The 23949-nt window shown below is 38.1% G+C and overlaps 1 protein-coding gene across 1 annotated transcript in view; it reads right to left on the bottom strand.

Moving 5' to 3' along the window:
• POLR3B (RNA polymerase III subunit B) overlaps positions 1 to 23949 on the bottom strand; it is a gene marked incomplete at its 5' end in the record, with an annotated part of 112874 nt that overhangs the window by 62709 nt on the left and 26216 nt on the right. The window contains 3 exons of the mRNA XM_079715886.1: positions 10214 to 10348; positions 15406 to 15525; positions 20918 to 21040. Of these exons, the coding sequence (XP_079572012.1) occupies positions 10214 to 10348; positions 15406 to 15525; positions 20918 to 21040 (378 nt within the window). The remainder of the gene's footprint in view (positions 1 to 10213; positions 10349 to 15405; positions 15526 to 20917; positions 21041 to 23949) is intronic.

The raw sequence follows: 23949 nt of genomic DNA, 5'->3' as shown, positions 1-23949 counted from the left end.
ATGTAGGCACCAGAAGATATGAATAAAAATGTTCTTTTTTTTTAAAAAAGGGAAGTCATACAAAGGTCTTGATAAGTAGGATGGATAAAGGGATATTTATCATATGTATCATATCTTTACACAATTGAATACAAAAATGAAACTGAAATACAGTGGCATGAAACAATATAGATGAATCTTTAAAACAATGTTAAATGAAGAAAAAAGTTGCAGAAGAACATATATGATATGAATCTATTTTTATAAAACTCAAAAACTCAAAAATAATTCCAAGTCCTTGGATTGGAAGAATCAAATATTGTTAAAATGACCATACTACCCAAGGCAATCTGTAGATTCAATGCAATCCCTATCAAATTACCAATGGCATTTTTCACAGACCTAGGACAAATAATTTTAAAACTTGTATGGAAACACAAAAGACCCCAGATAGCCAAAACAATCTTGAGAAAGAAGAACGGAGCTGGAGGAATCACGCTCCCTGACTTCAGACTATACTACAAAGCTACAGGAATCAAAACAGTATGGTACTGGCATAAAAACAGACACATAGATCAATGGAACAGGATAGAAAGCCCAGAAATAAACCCACGAACTTATGGTCAACTAATCTATGACAAGGAGGCAAGAATACACAATGGAGAAAAGACAGTCTTTTCATTAAGTGGTGCTGGGAAAACTGGACAGCTACATGTAAAAGAATGAAATTAAAACATTCTACATGTAAGTAATATCATATGATATTTGTCTTTGACTTACCTCACTCAGTATGACATATGTGGAATCTAAAAAAATGGTATAAATTAACCTATTTACAAAACAGAAACAGAGTCACAGATGTAGAAAACAAACATGGTTACTAAGGGGGAAGGGTTGTGGAGAGGGATAAACTGGGAGACTGGGATTGACATACACACACTACTATATATAAAAGAGATTGAAACTAACACAACATTGTAAATCAATTGTACCCCAATAAAAATTAAAAAAAAAAAAGAGACAACTAATAAGAACCTACTGCATAGCACAGGAAACTCTACTCAATACTCTGTAATGACCTATATGGCAACAGAATCTAAAAAAGAGTGAATATATGTACATGTATAACTGATTCACTTTGCTGTACAGCAGAAACGAACACAACATTGTAAATCAACTAACTCTAATAAAAATTAATTTAAAAAATAAATAAAACATTCTCTAACACTATATATTAAAAAAAAAAAACTCAAAATGGATTAAAGACCTAAATGTAAGACTGGATCCTAGAGGAAAATACAGGCAGAACACTCTTTGACATAAATCACAGCAATTTTTTTTTGGATCCATCTCCTAGAGTAATGGAAATAAAAACAAAAATAAATAAATTGAACCTAGTTAAATTTAAAAGCTTTTGCACGGCAAAGGAAACCATCAGCAAAATGAAAAGACAACCTACAGAATGGGAGAAAATATTGCAAACAATGTGACCAACAAGAGATCTATTTCCAAAATAGACAAACAGCTCATACAGCTCAATATCAAAAAAGCAAACAACTCAATCAAAAAATGGGCAGAAGATCTAAATAGACATTTCTCCAAAGAAGACATACAGATGGCCAACAGGCACATGAAAAAATGCTCAACATTGCTAACTATTAGAGAAATGCAAATCAAAATTACAATGAGGTACCACCTCACACCAGTCAGAATGGCCATGATTAAAAAGTCTACAAATAACAAATGTTGGAGAGGGTGTGGAGAAAAGGGAACCCTCCTACACTGTTGGTGGGAATGTAAATTTGTAGAGCCACTATGGAGAACAGGATGGAGGTTCCTTAAAAAACTAAAAATAGACTTACCATATGATCCAGCAATCTCACTCCTGGGCCTATATCCTGAGAAAACTATAATTTGAAAAGATACATGCACCCCAATGTTCACTGCTGCACTATTTACAACAGCCAAGACATGGAAGCAACCTAAATGTCCATTGACAGATAAATGGATAAAGAAGATGTGGTAGATATATACAATGGAATATTACTCAGCCATAAAAAAGAACGAAATAATGCCATTCGAAGCAACATGGTTGGACCCAGTGATTATCATACTAAGTGAAGTAAGTCAGACAGAGAAAGGTAAATATCTTACGATATCACTTTTATGTGGAATCTAAAAAATGATATAAATGAACTTATTTACAAAACAGAAATAGACTCACAGACATAGAAAGCAAACTTATGGTTACCAAAAAGGAAAAGGGTAGGGGGAAGAGGATAAATTAGGAGCGTAGGATTAACAGATACACACTACACTATATAAAACAGATAAACAAGGACCTACTATATAGCACAAGGAACTATATTCAGTATCTTGTAATAACCTATAATGGAAAAGAATCTGAAAAAGAATATAAATCTGCATACATACAAACACACAAACATATATATAACTGAATCACTCTGCTGTACATCTGAAACACAACATTGTAAATCAACTATACTTCAATAAAAAAAGTGAAACTTATATTGTAATAAACTATTTTAAAATTTTTAAATAAATGATGCAATAAAAAAAATAATAAGTACTCAAATTCAGGATAGTGGGGAAAAGAGAAGACAGAGTAAGGAAGAAATATATAAGTAAATGAAATGGTAATTAATGGTCAATTATTAAGAATTACTTAAGTTGGTAGTGGATTTGAGGGTGTTGATTTCATTTTTCCCCTTCATAGCTTACATATGTGACATTTTATTTATACTTTTTATGTTAAAAATTATATAATAAATGATATTAAACCATAGTAACCATGGAAAACAAATCATGAAGTCATATAAAAATAGACTAGGATGGTTCTGTCTCCAGAATTGATGGAGTAGCTCCTATCAGATGGATTCATCTGCTCATAAAAATTATAAGGGCTGGACAAAATACTGAAACTATTTGAAGGCATTGGAGAGTAAAAGCAGGCAGAAACTGGAGGAAAGTTGACACTTATCGAAAGTGCATTTCTGTTTTTAAGGCTTTTCAACTAAGGGAAGGACACATTAACAAAAAGGGTCCAAGCTACATTCGAAGCTAAAACTCGGAGAGAGACCCCCAGTTTTACTGGATTGAAGGACCAGAGGGAAAAGATCGGAGCCACCACAGTAGCTGGAAAGTGAGAGTAAGTTCACAGAAAGGAGAGAACCACAAATAAAATCAACACCCTCAAATCCACTACCAACTTAATCTTGGGAGAAAACCCCAAGATTATGTATATAAATTTTGCCCAACTCTCTGGCTGACCCCTGAACTACACATTGAAAGGTGTGGCCCATGTCCCCTACTGCCCCAAATCAGGTGTGGGTTGTGACTGCTTTTTTCAATAAAGTTTTTTTTCAATAAAGTAAAGTAAGTGAAGCTGTGACTTTTAAGACCAGGTCATTAAGGCCACGCAGATTCTCTTGTGCATGTGAAACTCACTTGGAGTCCTGAGCCACTCTGATGCCACAGCACTGGAATGGTCAAGACTGAGCTTAGCCCAGCCTTCCAGACACCCCACCACCTCCAGCAGAATAACTACCAACCGAGCTCCATGTGAAACAGAAGAATCACACAGCCAAATCCTGCCTGAACTCCTGACCCACAAAATTGTGAGATACAACAAAATGGTGATTGTCTTAAGCCATGCAATGCAGAAACAGATATAACCAGAACACCATTTATATACAATTTGCAAAACTAAATAAGTGGCTTATGACAAATAAATAGCAGGCATACTTCTTCAATAATTAAATATATTATTACAATGACTTAAATTCCCCTGCAAAATTAATTATATTAGTTTTTTTTTCCTTTATAGAGGAAGAAAAAAGTAGGATATATTTGTAATCTAAGCTATCTAACCAAACAGTAATGTAATATTGGGGGACATTATATATGCACCCATTATACAATTAAACAGGAATTCTGAAGTTCAGTGAGATCTTGTAAGCTAAAGATTTTCCAAATTTCACACTATTCTTGAATGCTTATAACCCACTGGTAGTTTTCTGACTCAAAATGAAGACATTAAAACCAGTGAGTCTCCTCCAGCCACTGCTGAAGAAAGCATTTCCTAAGTGGAATGTTACTTAACACTCTTCCCCCTTAAGGTAGACAAGTCCTTCATCTTTCCTACTAAAATCAACTTTGCAGATGGGAAAGCCAGGATCCTGAACTTGATTTACCATGTCAGAAGTGTTCTAAAAAGAAAACTTCCTCCTCTGAGAGCTTAATCCTATCTTCCACTCAGACCCAGCAGTTTCCTTCATGGAAGAAAGAATATGGGAATGGAAGCAGGTGCAGGGGAGGAGAGGGATGGAGAAGCCCATTTCAGCAACTTCCTGTGTTAACTGGCAAAAGGAACTTGAATAAGCATCCTCAACAGAAGCAAATGCCCTTAACCTAAACCACAAAAGCTCAGCTCTATTTTAATTAGTTCCTTACACTTAGACTTTTGTGTCTCAAATTATGACAAAGTTTTTTTGGATCCTAGCTGAATTTGTTGTAGCCCCCTGATTCAAGCACAAGGAAATGCCCCGGTACTAAACAAGTAAAATGTAAGAGCACACTCAACAAAACTAATGCCTCATTAATAAATTTCTCCACCCTTAAAATTTCAACGTAAGAGAAATAACGTTCTCCAGTTCACAGAGCAGTGAGAAGCTATAAGGCCAAGTCACACAATAAGCCACATTATTTAGGTCAAGAGTAAAATGATTAAAAGGGATGGAATGCTGGTGATAATATTCAATACCTTTCATTGCTAGCATGAGGCCTTTCAGCCTGCCTAAGACAGGAGCACTAAAGAGCAAATTATATTTAAGAAAAAATGCTGACAGCTCATCAATTGATTTTCAATGAAAATGCTAAAAAAAATTAATAAAGAAGTTAAGCTGCTGAAATACAGTTTCACCAATTAGCTTAATGTCAGAGAATTCTAATTAGGCATCTTGAGATTGCTATTTAGTGTTTAAGCCTTCAGAGTGCCAAATTCTCCTTTTCACACAAGCTGGTTGCAAAATTAAAGACATTAGGCAGCCTTAATTACATTATCAGAACAGCTGGGATTAGGCAATCTCTGAAGTCAAGACGGCATTCTTTTGTCACAGGGTGGAAATCCCTGGCTTTCCAGGGTGCCGGATTTTGGTGCCGTTCCATATCTCACCCATACAAAGCAAGCTGCATTAGAAACAAAAAAATTTGCAGACGAAGAATAGACTAATGCTCAGAAAATAATGAACACATTACTGAAAAAGAAAAGGTAGGTGAAAAGATTAAGCCTGAAATCGGTAGGTTTTGCTAACACCTCTATTGGCGGCTGGCCGGCCAGCCCTCTGGTGGCAGTGAGACTAAGGGAAAGCTCTGTGAACCCGCTTGGCCAGTGGATACAGCTCTGTTATCTAAAGCTGAAGCACATTTATACTCCCTCATCCCACGGGGTGTGAAATTAGCAGATATTGTTTTTACACAGTTTTGCCAACACAATGTCTTTTATGTCTTTACATTGTTTATAAAGCAATGTTTTCTTGCACATGGGAACCCTCTTTTTAATTCTAATTTTTTAAGCAACAGGACAGTCTCTCCTCTCCCCTCTCAACTCCATTCCTTAGTCCTCCAAACACCCAACATTTTTTTTTTAAAGGACTCATTTAACAGCATAATTTCTTTTCCAAATAAAAAACTGTAAAAATTGGGATTGTTGGTGGTGGGGATTCGCACAATCCCCTGAACAGTGGTCAATCTGAAGGTGGCCAAAAACCCACCTGTTGGCATTAGCCGTTAACCAAACAGAACTTCCCAAGTATTCCAGGCATTAATTTTTTCTCAAAACCTAAAACTGCTCTAATTTTTCAATTCCAGTTTTTTACATTTTAGATGTGGTAATTAATATCTGCTGTTATCATTCCAGCCACCATCACTGTCATCTGGAATACTGCAGAGTCTCCTAACTGGTCCATTCATGGTCTGTTCATCTCCAAATCAGATCTCTTAAACTGAAAATCAGATGGTGTCACTTCCCCGATTATGACTCTCTCGTGGTTTTCCACTGCATGCGAAATTAAATCCAAAACTCTTCCCGTGGCTTACGATGCTAGTTCTACAGTGTCCTCTCTCACCACCCCTAAACCTCACACTCCAGCCACAATGGTCCTTTTCCAGTTCCTCCAATACAGGCGCTGCCTGGGGATGTATGTTGCTTGTGCGGGTCTCTTGATGGAATGCAGTTCCTGAGTTTGCGTGAGACTGGCTTCTCCTCACTCAAGTCTCAGCTGGAATGTCTGAGGGCTCGACTTAAAATATATCACTTTTTCAAAGAGGTCTTTCCTGACCATCCAGAATAAAGTTAACACCCCTTCCCCCAACCAACATCCCAACTCTCACTCTAATATTAATTAGTCTGTTTTGGGTTTGCCTTAAACACTTACGACCATCTAATATCACATTTATTTACTGTTTACTTGTTCCTTGTTTGTCTCCTCTACCAAAATGTACACTGTTGAGAGCAGGTGCCCCATCAAGTCTCATTCACTATTGTATCTCTGGTGTCTAGTACTTTATCTGGGGACAGAGAGATGAATATGAATGTAAGTGGTTCCTGCCCTCAATGAGTTTACAGTCTAAAGGGGGAAAGAAGCGAGCAGGTAGAGAATTGTACAGTAATTCAGCATGCAAATAAAGACCTAAACGACTGAGCTACTAACTACTCCTGGGGTTCACAGGTGGTTTCAAAGAGGGTGATTCAAAGCATGATGAATGCGTAGGAGCTCCTCATGATGGGGAAGGAGAAGAGGAGATAAGGGAGGGGCAACTTAGGCAGAAGACATAACTCAAAGGATGAAAGAGCATCACACTGTGTTTGGGAAGGAGTGGCTCACTTTAGCATGAGATGAGGCTGGAAAGGTGCACAGGGGCAAGATCATCAAGGACCCTGACAAGCCTCCTAAAGAGTCTACACCTGGGGACTTCCCTGGCGGTCCAGTGGTTAAGACTTCACCTTCCAGTGCAGGGGGTGTGGGATCGATCACTGGTCGGGGAGCTAAGATCCCACATGCCTCGTGGCCAAAAAAAAAAAGAGTCTACACCTGGTTCTGTAGAGCAGTAAGACTGTGTTTATGAACTTCACAGAGGAGTTTCAGGGGAAGGGCAAACAGGCAGAGAAAGAAGCCCTTATACCCCACCTCAACCAGAGAGGCTCAACTTTTATCTGTTTCAATATTGGGATTCTGAGTAAGACTTCATGCTTTAAAAATCTTGAAACTCACACGTGAAGCTCAGGCCTGCTGAGGGATGCTCCTGGGAAATGGACCTGTGCTTCACCGAATCTCACAGCAAATGCTCAGGAATGTGTTGGGATGGCTTTGCACCAGGTAAATAGGCAGGCACCTGGCCAGAGCCTCCAGAACAGACAGATGGGAGGAGCAGGTGAGAATCAGAGAAAGCACATAAAAAGATCCAAACGTACTAATGCTGTGTTCACTCTTGAGTTGGGACATGTGAATATCTGCTTTATTGAGTCTTAATACACAAACACACATACGTGTTATATATAGTCCTATATGCATGAAAATTTTCATAACTAAAAAGCACATAGGGCCTCCCTGGTGGCGCAGTGGTTGAGAGTCCGCCTGCCGATGCAGGGGATACGGGTTCGTGCCCCGGTCTGGGAGGATCCCATGTGCCGCGGAGCGGCTGGGCCCGTGAGCCATGGCTGCTGAGCCTGCGCGTCCGGAGCCTGTGCTCCGCAGCGGGAGAGGCCGCAGCGGTGAGAGGCCCGCATACCACAAAAAAAAAAAAAAAAAAAAAAAAAAAAAAAAAGCACATACACAAAAGCAGGCATATGTCAATTTCTGTGGCAACACACGCATTTAATGATTAAGTCCCCACTAAGTAAGCAGACATACTGCTTTGAACATACGTTTCATACTAATGAGGACAAAATGTTCCTTTATGTGATTTCTCCTAAAACTGCAAAGCCTGACTCCAAACTTGCCCTTGACAAAGGACCCCAAATGAGGCCAGAAAACTTAGCATAAATTCACACAGGCCTGAATGTCCACAAGCCATGAGTTTCCAACAGTAAAACTTTAAAAAGCCAGTTAATAAAGATATTTGTATATGCATAGGGTGTCTCTGGAAGGATAGAGGAGATGACGAGAAAAGTGAACATTACTGGGGGGAGGAACTGAGAACTGGGTCAGGTGAAAGGGTGGGGGGGTCAGAGTGGGAGAAAGACTCATTTTCACTGTAAACTTTCTTGTAATTGTTTGAAAGTCTTTTTACTGTGCTAATATGTTATGTTTTAAAAACATTTTTACTGTGTATTATTAGTTTTATTTTAATATCTGCTGTTTTATAATGTTTACTGTTACATTATTTTTTAATAACATTGTTCTTTAAAAATTAAAAATACTTGCTTAAATTGGTAAGACAAATAACCACAAGAATGGGGGAAGGAACATCTTACAGTCCAGCTATGGTTGAAAGAACTATACAGAATGTTTCAGCTGTTTGCTGCAAGGAGACAGGATTCAGAGGTTTACAGCCAAGTTAAATGCCTTAAAACAAACAAAAAACAAACATTCTTCAGAAGAATAAAACAGAATCCCGAGTCTCTACCATTCATCATCCACAATGTCCATCAGGATACAATCCAAGATTGTTACACACATGAAGAAAAAGGAGAACATGACCCATACTCAAGAGAAAACTTAATCAAGAGATTGATCCTGAGATGATTGATATGTTGGAATTAGACCAGGATTCTAAAACAGCTGTTAAAGTTCAAGGGTGTAAATGAAACTATGGTTGTGATGAATAAACAAACAAGAAATCTCAGTAGAGAAAAAATACCCAAATGAAATTTCTACAACTGAAAAATACAATATCTAAACTAAAAAATTAACTGGATGGGTGTAATAGCATATTAGAGACAACATAAGAAAAAGTAAGGGAACCTGAAAATAGATCAACAGAAATTATCCAATCTGAAGAAGAGAGTAAAACTGAAAAAAAATCAAGAGCCTTAATACCAAAGGGTCTAACAATATAATCTGAGTCAGAAGGAGAAGAGAGAATAGTACAAAAAAGACATTTGAAGAAATAAAGACTAAAAATGTCTCAAATTTGGTTAGACATAAATTTACAGACTTAAGAACTTAGTGAACCCTAAGTAGGATATTAACAGAGACCACCACACCAAGACACTTTTTTAAAACCAAAGATAGGGACTTCCCTGGTGGCACAGTGGATAAGACTCTGCACTCCCAATGCAGAGGGCCTGGGTTCAATCCCTGGTCAAGGAACTAGATCTCACACGCATGCCGCAACTAAGAGTTTGCATGCCACAAGTAAGGAATCCGCCTGCTGCAAACAAGGAGCCCACGTGCTGCAACTAAGGAGCTGGCAAACTGCAACTAAAGAGCCCTGGAGCCACAAGTAAGGAGCCTGCCTGCCGCAACTAAGACCCACCACAACTGAGACCCAGTGCAACCAGCAACCAACCAACTAACTAAATAAATAAATAAAACAGAGAGAAAATATCAAAAGCAGCCAGGTCTATATTCTAGCTGTTTGATTTAAAGGGAATTTCTGATTTAAATGCTGAAACATGAAGTTTCAAAGTTTTAGACACCTGTTACCCAGTTGAAGGGGATACATACTCTCAAAATAAGATAAAATTTATCAGGCTAAGACTGAAAATGAGATAAAAGATGTCCTCACTAACCTACTTCTACTACATCACCAAAAAAGTTAGGGGATTGTTTACTTGTTTATTGTCTATCGTCTATCTCTCTCACTAGACTATATGGACTAAGAGAAAAGGGACCTTTGTCTGTCTTATTTTCCCTGTATACCAGTTTCTAGAACTATGCCTGGCACACGATAGGACTTTAATAAATATTTGTTAACTGAATAAATGATATTACTTAAAGCCATACATCACGTCCTACATTAAACAGAATGAGGGTAAACATCTCAAAAAAAGATATAATATAGGTAACACTATTAACATATTTAAAGAACTAAGAGTTTTCATAGCAATTGTTAAGTCAGAGATAGTAAGTCATGTGTGAATGTTTATACTCCAAATATACAAAACCTATATTCCATTCAACCATCTCTTCCTCCTATCTAAAATGAACACTAAATTAATTTTTATGGAGGAAAATAAAATAAGATTCCTGACATAAAATAATTAAATCACCTGTCCTGCCAACTCCAATCGCTTGTTACCATAATAATCTCTGTCATCAACTTTATTATCTCCTTGGGCCAGAATTACTCTTCGCACCATCACTGCGGTATAGATACATTTGGCTCGGAAATTGAATTCTTTAACCTGTAATTCAGAAATCAGAGAAAATTTTTGAGACAATGCACATTAAAATTTAAGGTGCCTCAAGAAAACAGTCAATGTTATCATATTTAAATAAGAAAATAATGAATTGTTTTGATTCTCCCTATTCAAAGAAATTCAACTAGTCTATAAACTTCCTGAGAGCTGAGATGATGACTTTTCATCTTTGTACTCAATGCCTGTGGTAGCTTTTCTTCAAAGATGACCACCATCAACTCCTTCCTTCCCTATATGTTTTATGCCATTCCTTCATTAAGAGGTGGAGTCCATCACCCCCTTTGGGTTGGCCTGTAAACTAGAAGTTTCCACTTCCTTTTTCTTAAAAGTCCTGAAGTACCATGTGAGAAGTCTAGGACACGTTGTTGGGGAGAAAAGGGCCACTTGGAAAAGCAATGAGGAGCCAGAGATATGAGCGAAGACGCATCTTGGATGTCCACCCCAGTCGAGCCTTTGGATGACTCCATCCTCAGCTGCTATCTGTCTGCAACTTCATGAGACCCAAACTGAGAACCTCCTTCCCCACCACTGAGCCCAGTCAAACCAGAGAACCATGAGAGAGAGCAATAAACAGTTATCTCAAGCCATTAAATTCTGGAAATGTTTGTTATGCAGCAATAAATAACAGGAATGGTATATTGTCAGGACTCACCAAATATCTATGGAATGAATCAACAGACTGATGAATAAATTTGCTGCAAATGTTCTATTCAATCTTCTCTTCTACAACTGAAATCTACATAAACAAATCTCACCCAATCAGTAAGTTAAATCAGAACTGGTTAAATCATTGCACTGGTTTGTTTGGGGAGACAAAAACCTTAGGTAACTAGGTAAATTCTTTCTCTACAACCTAAACGATGAGTTCTGAGAGTATGGACTAAGCTTCTGCCAATTCTAAGGAACATTTTATAGGCTTGTCTATAGAAAATTCATATTATAAAATTTCTGTTTTACTTTCCTTAATCATTGAGTAAGATCCCAATGGTATCCTATTAAGTTTATCACTACGACAGATTAAAGAACAGCAACTGGTCTCCTTCACACGTTTTTCTGCTGCTGCTAAGGAATTACACTAAATGATATAGGATGTTAGAAACTCTGTATATGTTTCCAAAAGTTCATTCTCCTTCAAAGGAAGTTTCACGTCTTCATTAGGTCAATTTATCCCCTTTCTATTACTGAGAACTTTAGAATGTGTTAAAAGAAATGTGTTAATTTTGGAATGTGGTAAGAGAAGAAGCAGCCCTAAAAGCGATTTTGTCAACTTGTACCCACAAAACAATTACATCAATAAGAAAGGTTGGAATAAATCTAGATCTTCAAAAAGAAAAGTCTCTGGTCCATCCTCAAACAAACAAACAAACCAAAAAACCCTACAACCCTAACACCAATTACCACAACACTGAGCAGAAGAACCCAGTCTTTGAGTAGCTATAAGTAATTTACATCCTCAGTTGGTATTTACAAACTGTATGGTCCTCCATTCAGATACATCTAATTTATTTTTTTTTCTGATTTTAATGTGGTGAGTTACATTGAACATGTAACTCTTCTAGTTGTATTTACTTATTTTGTTAATGAAAAAAATGAAGCAAATTTTCATTAACCAAATTTTAAACTTTTAACAAAGTCCGTATCACGTGTTTATTTTGCATAAATAGTGGGAGACTCTCCCAAGACATTTATAAGTAGAAATAAACATGGATATTTACAGCAGATGCCCCACTGCACTTTAAAAGGCACTTGAACATTAACTCATTTTGCCGTTCCCCACTTTTTAAACTACTATATGCTGAAAAGTAAACCTTAGGTCTAAATTGAAAAAATAAGTTAATACTGAGCCCATTTTTCCTACTGATATAGAGAGTGGGAATCCTTTAATCTAGTAGCTGACATCACTTTTTGGTAGAATGCCAATAATAGTTCCATTATCCCTTTGTGAACTATCTGAAAGAGGGAGAGAAAAAAGACCTACCAAATGAGCTTGGAACACTGAAACAGAATTGTTATCGCCAAAACTCTGGAGTCCTTTTAATATTACCTTGGAGGAAAAAGAGGTCTTAGGCATCTTGGGGAAACCCTTAGAGCAGTGGTTTCCAAATTTTAGTGTGCATCATAATTATTGCAGGGCCTGTTAGAACAGACTGCTGGGCCCCACTCCCAGAGTGTCTGACTCAGTATGTCTACGGTAGAGTCCAAGAACTTCTGGCAAGTTCCCAGGTGATGCTGACTCTACTACGTAGTCTGAAAAACTCTCACTTCCAAGGAACTGAGAGGCTAGGCTTTGGAGCCAAAGCCTCAAGTACAAGTGCAGGGACTGCTGAGCATCCTGCCCATCTCTCTCCCTCTATGTAGATACATCTGAACCAGTGCTTTCTACATTTTAGTCATTCAAGTATCACCATCATGATTACTGTCATATCTCTGTAACACTTAAAGTACTAATTATTTAATATTTTTTGTCAACTTTAAACAACTAATTTTTAAGTAAGCTTCATCTATACAATAATACCATAAAATCCTAAATACCACAGAAATGGATTTAATGTGCTAGTTGTATTTTTTCTAATAAGTACATAATTATTTAAAGAAAAATGTCCTTATATCATCTAAAATCACCTCTAACAGTATTCTTAGGTAAATATTGTCCTAAACCATTCTGGAAAATGAAGGTCTTTTCTTGGTTTATCTATTCTGACTTTACTCCTCACTGGATCATATATAACAAAACTTCTTTTTTAAAAGAATTTATTTATTTTATTTATTTATTTTTGGCTGCATTGGGTCTTCGTTGCTGTGCGCAGGCTTTCTCTAGTTGCGGTGAGCAGGGGCTGCTCTTCATTGCAGTGCACAGGCTTCTCATTGCGGTGGCTTCTCTTGTTGCGGAGCACAGGCTCTAGGCACGTGGGCTTCAGTAGTTGTAGCACGCTGGTTCAGTAGTTGTGGCTCACGGGCTTAGCTGCTCCACAGCATGTGGGATTTTCCTGGACCAGGGCTCGAACCCATGTCCCCTGTGTTACGAGGTGGATTCTTAACCACTGCGTCACCAGGGAAGCCCTAACAAAACTATAAAAACGGTAGCTTAGGCCCACTGCAACCACACAAAAGTACCAATGTTCAGCTTTATCAATTTACATAAATAAATTTCGGTATAGCCAGCATTCTATCAGCTAAGGCTCTTTAACCAAAAGGTCTCCTCAGCTGTTGTACAAAGCTAAGTGAGGCCCCAATGGAGACGTTATGGCCATGTCTGGGAGCCAGCAAACCATGGAGCTTTATGTGCACCCTATCACTGAATTGGCACAATGGTATTAGTTTCATTGTTCAGATGAGAAAACTGAAGCTTAGAAAAGTGAAGATTTGCCCAAAGTAAATCAGCTAGGAAGTTAAGAAACCCAGTTTGAACCCTTGTCTCTCTGGCTCTAAAGCCCTTCTTGTTTCCACTACTCATTTTTGCTATTTTGAGTTTTAAACTGTTTTTCTAATCACCTAAAATTCAGTTCAGACGCAGCTTTAACATTAAGAGTTTTCTAATTCTTTGAATTAGATCAAGGATAAACATAAATGAGTGGCAGCCAAAGGGCAGAATCAGAGACCCATATTATTTGGCTAACAAGGTGTTTCAAAATAAGAAAACAATCATTAAGATTCAGTTTAGGTGGTCACTGTTCATTCTGCAGTTCCTTCAACTTTCCTTTATATATAATCAGCCCCTGAATGTAGAGTCTACAATCCCTGAATTAGATCATCATGTATAATACACATGCTAATTCATCAAAAACCAGACTATTTGGTTAACAAGATAGTCTGACTAACAAATAATTTTATAACTTAGAAAGAGTAGCATATATATTAAATGGGAGTGGGGGAAGAATGACTCTTGCCAACTTGGCTGATCTCTGTTTAATAATAAGTTAATTTAAAAAAATAAATATTAAGGGTCAGAAGAGGGGATTCTAGCTCTCTCTCTCTGACAACTAACCAGCTGGATGAAAAGGTAAATCATCTAGCTTTGCCAGACCTGAGCATCTTCACTGTAAGTGAAGGAGGCTGGACAATGTGAACTCTAAAATTCAAGCAATAAATAGGTCTAGGAGATAGCCCATCCAATATTTTAATAAGGTCTAGGAGATAAGCCCATCCAATAGCAAGGTCTAGGAGATAAGCCCATCCAATATTTTAATAAATATCTATGGCAGTGATGGTAACATAACATTGAGAACGTACCTAATGCCTCAGAAATGTACATATAAAAATGGTAAATTTTTGGGACTTCCCTGGTGGCGCAGTGGTTAAGAATCCACCTCATAATGCAGGGGACACGGGTTTGAGCCCTGGTCCAGGAAGATCCCAGCCTGTGTGCCATAACTACTGAGCCTGCGCTCTAGAGCCCATGAGCCACAACTACTGAGCCCGTGTGCCACAACTACTGAAGCCCATGCGCCTAGAGCTCGTGCTCCACAACAATAGAAGCCACGACAATGAGAAGCCCATGCACCGCAATGAAAAGTAGCCCCTGCTCACCACAACTAGAGGAAGCCCGCATGCAGCAACAAAGACCCAACACAGCCAAAAATAAATATATAAATAAATAAAATTTTTTTTAAAAAAGGTAAATTTTATGTTATGTATATTTTACCACAATTTTTAAAAAAGTGTCCTTATGAGCAAGGCACTGTAAGCTCACTTTAAGTTATTTAAAAATATCTAAAACACCATCCCTGTCCTTCAAAAGGAGAAATCTAATAGCAGTGCTACTATATACATGAATATAAAAAAACTGTAATTTTGGATTGAAATAAGAACCAAGAGAGAGTAAACATGATGATGATACAATACAGTTAACATTCTCTAAGTACAAATAAACTATTGATAATGGAAGATTATTTCCAGGGCAGTCCACTGGAGAGTCCTGTTTAGGATCCTCTCTTTTCTTAAGGAGCTATACTTTAATTAATGTAAACTTGTATTCAAAATTCTTTAACAGAAATGCATGGACCCCACAATGATCATTATTCAGTTGCAAAGGGGTTACTCACTGGTACATGCGTCAGAATGGTAGAAGCCAGGAGCTCTCTTGCTTCTTCTATTTTGGTTTTCTTTGGTCCACCTCCCCACATCCTTTGCCTTCTTACTTTGTTCCCTATGTATTTTAATGCCTGTAAAAAACAGAATATATTTATAATAATGTTTGAATGACATCATCAGAGAGAATTTGTTAAACTACCCATACATGACACTATAAGCAAAACAGACAAGGATCCTGGTTATAGAGAAAGCTGAATTGGTCCTAGTCAAAAATCAACATTTGTCATAAATCAATGACAAAGTAGCATTTACATGCTATTTAATATACTGGTTCCCTTTTTATTTTATAATTTGTTTTCTTACTATAAAATTGATACATGATCATTGCAGGAAATTTAGAAAATACAGAGGAGATAGATGTATCAGCCATCAATCTTCCTCCCACAGAGCACCACAGTCTATAGTTAACGCTTTGGGGTAGTAGTTTTTCCCCTCAAGAAGGAATTACACCATGTATGACCTCTATCCTGAAATCAACAAAGCATTGCTGAAAGAAAACAAAACCTAAATAAATTGAGGGTTATGCCATTTTCATGGACTGGAACATATAATAGTGTTAAGATGGCTTACTGTTAAAATTCTCTCCAAACTGACCAAGAGATATATCATAATTGCTAATTATACTCCTGGCAGGCTTTCTAAAAAACAAAAATTGATTGATTCCAAAATATATATGGAAATGAAAAAGAATAGCTGAAACAATCCTGAAGAAGTCAGAGGATTTACATTACGTGATTTCAACTATAAAGCTATAGTAATCAAGACAGTGTGATGCGAGGGTAAGGACAAATGGATCAATGGAAGAGAATAACAAGTGTGGAAATAAACCAACTTTTATGGTCAATTGATTTTTGACAAAAGTGCCAAAGCAATTCAATGGGCGAAGGAAAGTCTTTTCAATAAATGATATCAAAACAACTAAATACCCATAAAGTAAAAAATTAACCTTGACCCTTATTTCACACCAAATAGAAAATTAGTTTAAGATGGATTTTAGACATAAACATAAGAAGTAAAACTATAATGCTTCCAGAATAAAACATAGAATATGTTACTGCTCTTGGGGTAGGCAAAGATTTCTTTAAATGGAAATCAATAACCGTAAAAAAACAAATAAGAACACCCTATTGATAATCAGATTTTATCAAAATTAAAAACTGCTCATCACAGTTAAGATAATGAATAGGGAAGTAATGGGCTGGGAGAAAATGCCTGCAATACATAAACCTGACAAGGGATTTATATCCAGGATATATGTATATATATTTTTTAATTTTAATTTTATTTTTTTATATTTATATTTTTTAAAGAGGACTCTGAAATTCAATAATAAAAAGGCAATTCAATAAGGAAAACGAGCGAAAGATTTGGACAGACACCTCACAAAGGAAGTCAATAAGCACATGAAAAAGTGTTCAACATCCTTCGTCATCTGGAAAATGCATGATTAAAACCACAATGAGATACCACCAAACACCCACTAGAACAGCTAAAGTTAAAAAAGACTGACAACACTGAATGTTGGTGAGGATGTGAAGCAATCAGAACTCTCAGACACAGCTGGGGGGACTGCAAAATGGTACCATCACTTTGGAAAAAGATCTGGCAGTTCCAACTTTATAAAAGTTACATACACAACTGCTTTTTGATCCAGCAATTCTACGCCTAGGTATTTATCTAAGAGAAATGCCAAACTGTTCAGGCAGAGTCTTGTACACAAACGTTTACAGCAGTTTTATTCATAACAGGAAAGGAGTGAAACAAACCAAACGTCCATCAACAGGAAAAGATAACAAACTGTGGTATATTCATACAATGGAACACTACTCAGCAATAAAAAGGAACATGGGAATTCCCTGGTGGTCCAGTGGTTAGGACTCCGTGCTTTCACTGCAGGGGTGCAGGTTCAATCCCTAGTCGGGGAACTAAGAACCTGCAAGCTGAGCAGTGTGGCCAAATTAAAAAAAAAAAAAAAAAAAAAGACAAAAAACACACACAGGAAACAAAAAAGCAATAAAAAGGAACAGACCACATGGATAGATGACATAAAGAGGAACAACTTGGCTGAATCTAAGACAATACGCTCCACAAACAAAGCTGGACACCAAGAAGTGTACACTGCATAATTCCATATATAAAATTCTAGAACAGGCAAAACTAATCTATGGTGAAAAAATAAGATCACTGGGGGAAGAAGATAACAGAGGTGAAAACTAACTAGGAGGGGCATGAGGGAACTTTCCGGGGTAATGGAAGTATTCTATATCTTATAAAAATTATACAATTAAGATTTGTACTTATCAGTGTATATACATTTTACCTAAAAAATGAAATATTAAAAACTAATCAAGTAATAGGTGAGGAGGAGGTAGAGATTTAGATGAAACAAGAATGGCAAAGTGTTTTTAATTGTTGAAGCTGGGTGATAGGCACACGGGGTTCATAATACTATTCCGTATACTTTGCACATGTTGAAATTTTCCCACAAAAGTTTGAAAAGAAGAGGATAATGTGGTTATTATTTTGTAAAAGCAATGAATGCTTTTTTTTTTTAAACTGGTTTTCAGTTAGAAGAAAGGGATGATTCTTTATCCTGGAATTCCTGTCCCCATTTACCTGCCTGGGAAATTTCTTCTCCATGCTGCAAAACCTAGATCAGGTATCACTTCCTCTTTGAAGCCTCTCCTAACCACACTCCTTTCTCTGTGTTATTTTAATTCCTTATATATAAAGAATTGAGTACTTCCATTCATGTTCAGATCACACTATATTTTAATTGTCTGTTTACCTGTATGGCTCTCTTACTAGATGATATGTCGTCTTTTTCCTCGATTCCTAATGACTAAAATAGTGCCTACAACTAAATGGAACTCCTCTGTTAAGACTGGACATCAAATCTAGGAATCTCCCCTGGTTAAAAAGAAGGTCATTTAGAGTGTAAAATAAACTTAAGACCTTTAAAACACAAGCTGTGGGTAACCTAGAAGTAAGTAGTAAGTAAGTAACTGACTGAGGCAAGTCAGCAGTTGGTGGGAACCACGAATAGATAGGCACTTCAGTTTTCCCTAAACTGAGCTGTCTTCATTAAATTTTGGTCTTCTAGTTCCCTTGGGAAAGAGGCTATAGATTCTTCACTTCTTTGAGGAAGAAACAGAGGAACACAGGGGAGCCTGGTATTCTTTCTGATGTAGCAGAAAGCCACCTTTTCCCTAGAATACCTAATAAAGTTGCCAGGGGTTCACAGTGTGAGGGTTAGGGTAAGAGCCCAATCTGTTCATAAACAGGCCAAGATGACACCCCTAGTGCATCCTATCCTCCCAAAAAGGTAATAACTAATTTCTTCTCTATTTATCAGAGCCCCTGGCAATGAAAATGTAAAACATCCATGACCAATGTAACAGCAAAAAGGCTTTGTGAGCAGAAGTGGAGGAATCACTGAAAAGGGAAGCATTAAAGACAAAACAAAACACAGATTTTAAGCAATCCACTAAAGTGCCATGTCGTCAAAAGTTCTATTACGTAAGATAAAGTGTACTTCCTACATTTTCGATTAGAATAACATAAAATATTCATGTTACCGTAACTCATGTTCAATTTATCAACCATTTTGGATTACCCGTGCCTCTGTTACCTTTCATCAGTTGCAAATAATTAATCTTTGCTTTAATCCAGCATTCAGAGAACAAGCCATCTCAAACTTCTACTTCCTGTTTGTCTTTCTCAGGTTAGGAACATTTGTCTTTCTTAAGTTAAATAACTGCACATTCTCCTCATCTTTTTTTTTTTTTTTTTTTTGCGGTACGCGGGCCTCTCACTGCTGTGGCCTCTCCCGTTGCGGAGCACAGGCTCCGGATGTGCAGGCTCAGCGGCCATGGCTCACAGGCCCAGCCGCTCCGCGGCACATGGGATCCTCCCAGACTGGGGCACGAACCTGTATCCCCTGCATCGGCAGATGGACTCTCAACCACAGCGCCACCAGGGAGGCCCTCTCCTCATCTTTTAACTGAACTTTTCTAGCTCTGTTAGCTAGAATTTTCTGTCAGTACCCATTTAAGAGAAATAAATGAATGTTTTTCCAACCCACTGTTTAGCCCCTGCTCAAACAGCTTTACAGTGAAAAGGTTATCTGACCAACAATGATGATGTTTGTAATAAATGAATAATGGATCTCACTGAATCCACGGGGGTAGCATTAAGGTAAATCGTTCTTCCAAGGCATTATACAGCTTTAAAGCATAGAGTGAGTCTTCCAAAATTGAGCCAATTCCTCGGTGTTGCTTAACGTTTTCTCTTCACGTTCTTGGAGCCCTTGGACAACGTAATTTCAGTTTATAACAAAAATGCATATTCACTAAATATTTCACTTTCAATGAAGAGCAAAATTAGAATCTCCTAAATCCAAACAACTTTTCCTGATGCTGCCTGCCTGATAACTAGAGTTGACTGTAAATTAACTACAGAAAAAGAAGGCAGTGATAAGAATAATCCCTACTGATTTGTGCTTTTGAATTATATGTACTTACATATGACAATCAACCTTCCTAAATGTTTGGCTCAGTCTATGAAAATATCAAGACTGGTTTGACTTTTCAGAACACATACTAACAGATATAAGATACTATCTCTAATAACATCCTGAGTGACAAGAAAAAAGCAGCATGGAATTTATACCTTGTAAGCAACCCACAGAACAGACAATATATGGATGGATATATAATTGTCCATTGTGCTTCTACAGTAAGGAATTCCTGCCTCCCAGGATGACTATGAGGAATGTCACTATTGATTTACACTTAGGAAAGCACTTTACAAATGTATAACTAAAAATCCTAAGTATGGCAATTAGGGCTCCCTGTCACACAGGAAGGGAAGTGTAATTATTTTGATTATATATACAGTTCCCTAACTTCATCTTTGAGTCTTGTCCTACAATCCACAGGTTCCAACTGGTAGTGCCCAAGGCAGGTCAACGACGGCTCTGTGGTGGTAAGGGGGTTCTAAACCTGGGTGTTTCTTGCTGGACACACTGGGAATTCAGGAAAAGGGATACAGACCACATACAACTGGATGCTGAAAGCAACTGGAAGTAGGGAATAAAAAGGAATATTAAAGAGAAACACATGAAAAAAAAAACCTTCTACACTAGAGTTGCTGTAGTTTAAAAACTTGTATCACTCAGGCAAATAAGGAAAAGAAGAGTACTTGCTATTCTATCAGAACAAAAGCCTCTTGGTCCCCCTGCTTCTAAGTTACGCACCAAAGGCTGATAATTTGTCTAGGCAAACTCCTTCCTCCAATCCCTCAAATAATGAGTCAAAGAAGCTTCTCTACCACTCCTCCCATCTCCCCAACATCCTCCCCAAACCTATACCCTTAAAAGTCACTGCATCTGATGCTTTATCAATGAGGAGCATTAAATCTCCAATTCCCTTTCGTAGCAAAGGACAACATGAAAAGACACACCTGCATCTGTGTGAAAATCTGAGCTTTCTGGCACTCTTCCAAACTGGGCCCAAATGCAGCCATCACGTGCTCCTCCGTTCCAATCATCTGCACGATTTCCTGGTCACTCTCAACACCCATGGCCTAGGAAGGAAAGAAAAGATAGAATGAGTGTTGGCTTTGTGTTAACTCACTGACATTTGCTTATGCTAATTTGGCATTGTTTGTGGGTATTACTTCTAAGCAAAAGCTAGCTCTTTTCTCAGAAATGGTGCCATCTGGCATTGGCAGCCATAGCCCAAGCTGCAGAAGAACCTGAAACAGAAATTTTGATTAGGAAGAGGAAAACAAACACTCTCAAGCACTTTTTGTATGTGTACAGTCTTCTATAATTTAAAGTATCCTATGATTTTCATCATGAGAAAGGAAGTAGGGAGGTATAGTGGAGACACTGGTCACAGTTACAAAGGCAAACTGAGAAAAACAAAACAAAACAAGACAAAACAGGCAAAGAGCAGTAAATCAGAAAATATGTATGGCTGAAAATAAACAGAACCCCAATTAGTTTTGCCACAAGATTAATTTCTCTGAGAACTGTCGAATCATGCACCTTCAGGCTAAAAGAATTTTTCTTTTTTTTTTTTTTTTTTTTTTTTTTGCGGTACGCGGGCTTCTCACTGTTGTGGCCTCTCCCGTTGCGGCGCACAGGCTCCGGACGCGCAGGCTCAGCGGCCATGGCTCACGGGCGCAGCCGCTCCGCGGCATGTGGGATCCTCCCAGACTGGGGCACGAACCCGTGTCCCCTGCATCGGCAAGTGGACTCTCAACCACTTGCGCCACCAGGGAAGCCCAAGAATTTTTCTTAACGGATGTTTTACTTCACTATTCTAGAGATATCAAGCTCTACTTGATACAGGTTTTTAAAGAGATTTTTATAAAACCAAGAACACACTTAGGTTTAAGAAACCCACTTATCTTTAAGTGTTTCAAGGTGGCAGCCGGCAACGCAGGTCTTTGTAGATTCCATATGGTACTAAGGCTTACTCCTTCACACATTTGCCTGGCATTCTGCCGTATCAAGAAATACAGCATAATCTCACTAAACCTCTCTTGGCAGAGGAGTGACGGGGAAAGTTATGTTTGCATTAAAATTCTTCCTTTAGCTGCACAGAGAAAAGAGAACCAGGGGTACTTGTCTAGTTAAACTTTAATGATCTAGTTCTCAGTTCTCCACACACAAGAGAGAGAGAAGGAAAAAGGAATTTTGAGTCCGATGCAGAACATGGAGAACATGAACCTGAGTACAACAGAAAGGGAACCTCTCCAAAGCCAAGAGAGAATGTCAACAACAGGCCTGACAACCACTATTACACGTCACCTCCTCCAACCCAGTTTCTTCTTTTGTCATGACAGGGCACAACCAGGCCCCTTCCAGTTCAACATTCTACAACTCTACATTTGAATTTTAGTAGTCTGTATCTTAAACTTCGATTTGGATACCTTAGGATCAGATGTAAGCTTATTTAAAGTTTTGAAGCTTTCAGGGGCAGTTAAATAGATGCTATGTCCCTTTCAGGCCAACTGTGATGGTTTTGAAAATGTTCACGAACTCTTTGACACTCTCTTCAAAAGGTAAAGACTAATTCTCCTCCCCTTGAGTGTGGGCTAAACCTAATGACTCATTTATACAGAAAAGGTGGAAACGACTGCATGGCTCTGGAGCCTCGGTCATGGAAGGCACTGCCGCTTCCTGCTGGCTCCCTTGTGGCAGCCAGCAGCCATGTCATGGAGACACTCAAGCATCCATGGAAGGTCCAGTGGTGAGAAGCAAAGGTTCTTACCCTGAGGGTGAGCCACCCTCCAGCTCCAATCCAGCCTTCAGACCACTGTAGCCCTAGCTGACACCTCGACTCATGAAAGACCCTGAGCCAGAAGCACTCAGCCAAGCAATGCCCTAACCCCTCACCAACAGAGACTCTGCTGTAATTTGTTATTCACCACAGATAACTAACAGACCAACTTTGGGAATTAAATCTACTAAACTTAAAAAATATATATTTTAAGTGTATAACTTGTTTTGTTCAAAAAAAGTTTTGTTTAGTGAACAAGTAAAGAAGTTCTAAGGATACAGATCTCTTTTTTGTATGTTAATTTTCATGTTTTCTTAATCTCTGATATGATGCACTTATTCAAATGGACACTAGACACCAACTCCAAAAATTACACAAATTCATTAAGACATTTAGTCTTTCATGGATTAAAGAAGAAAGCAATCCTAAAAAATTATCAGTTCTAATTTTTAAACAAATGAAAACAAAAAACAAAAAACTGGATTATCCTTTGACCAAACACACTGAGTTGCAGCTACTCCAATGGTGATGGCGTATAAGTAGAACCATCTGCACTTCCTCCTTGGTCTGCCAAGTAGCCACTCAGAAACATCAGATGAGAATATTTCTCTGTGAAAAGCTAAATAGAATATAGGTTAATTTTTACTTGTCAATCTCTCAAAATAATGTTATATGGGTTTCAACGGAACCAAAACATTTTTTAAAAAAACAGTACTAAGGCAAAAGTTTGCAGTCACCTTTTCTAAAACCTTTGATGTGAAACTTTGTAACTAATGCACCTCCCTTCTCAGAGGAAAGCCTGAACACTAAAAAGAGACCTATACAGCAGGGGTCCCCAACTCCCAGGCTGTGGACCGGTACCGGTCTTGGCCTGTTAGGAACCGAGCCACACAGCAGGAGGTGAGTGGCAGGCAAGCGAGCGAAGCTTCATCTGCCGCTCCCCATCGCTCGCATTACCGCTTGGACCATCCCCACTGCCGCCCCATCCATGGAAAAAACTGTCTTCCACGAAACTGGTCCCTGGTGCCAAAAAGGTCGGGGACTGCTGCTATACAGGACAGATGGCAAACCAAGCAGCAGGAAAAAGTCTCACTAAAACATAAATAGAATCCTAGAGTTGAAATGGCAGTGGCTTTCTGGTTGAGCCCCCTTTCTTTAGGGAAGTTAACATCTAAATTATCTGAATGTCACCTATATTACCTT

The sequence above is a fragment of the Hyperoodon ampullatus genome (assembly GCF_949752795.1).
Source record: "Hyperoodon ampullatus genome assembly, chromosome: 11".
NCBI lineage: Eukaryota > Metazoa > Chordata > Mammalia > Artiodactyla > Ziphiidae > Hyperoodon > Hyperoodon ampullatus.
Note: the sequence above shows the minus strand (reverse complement) of the source record. Positions and strands in the feature narration are given on the sequence as shown.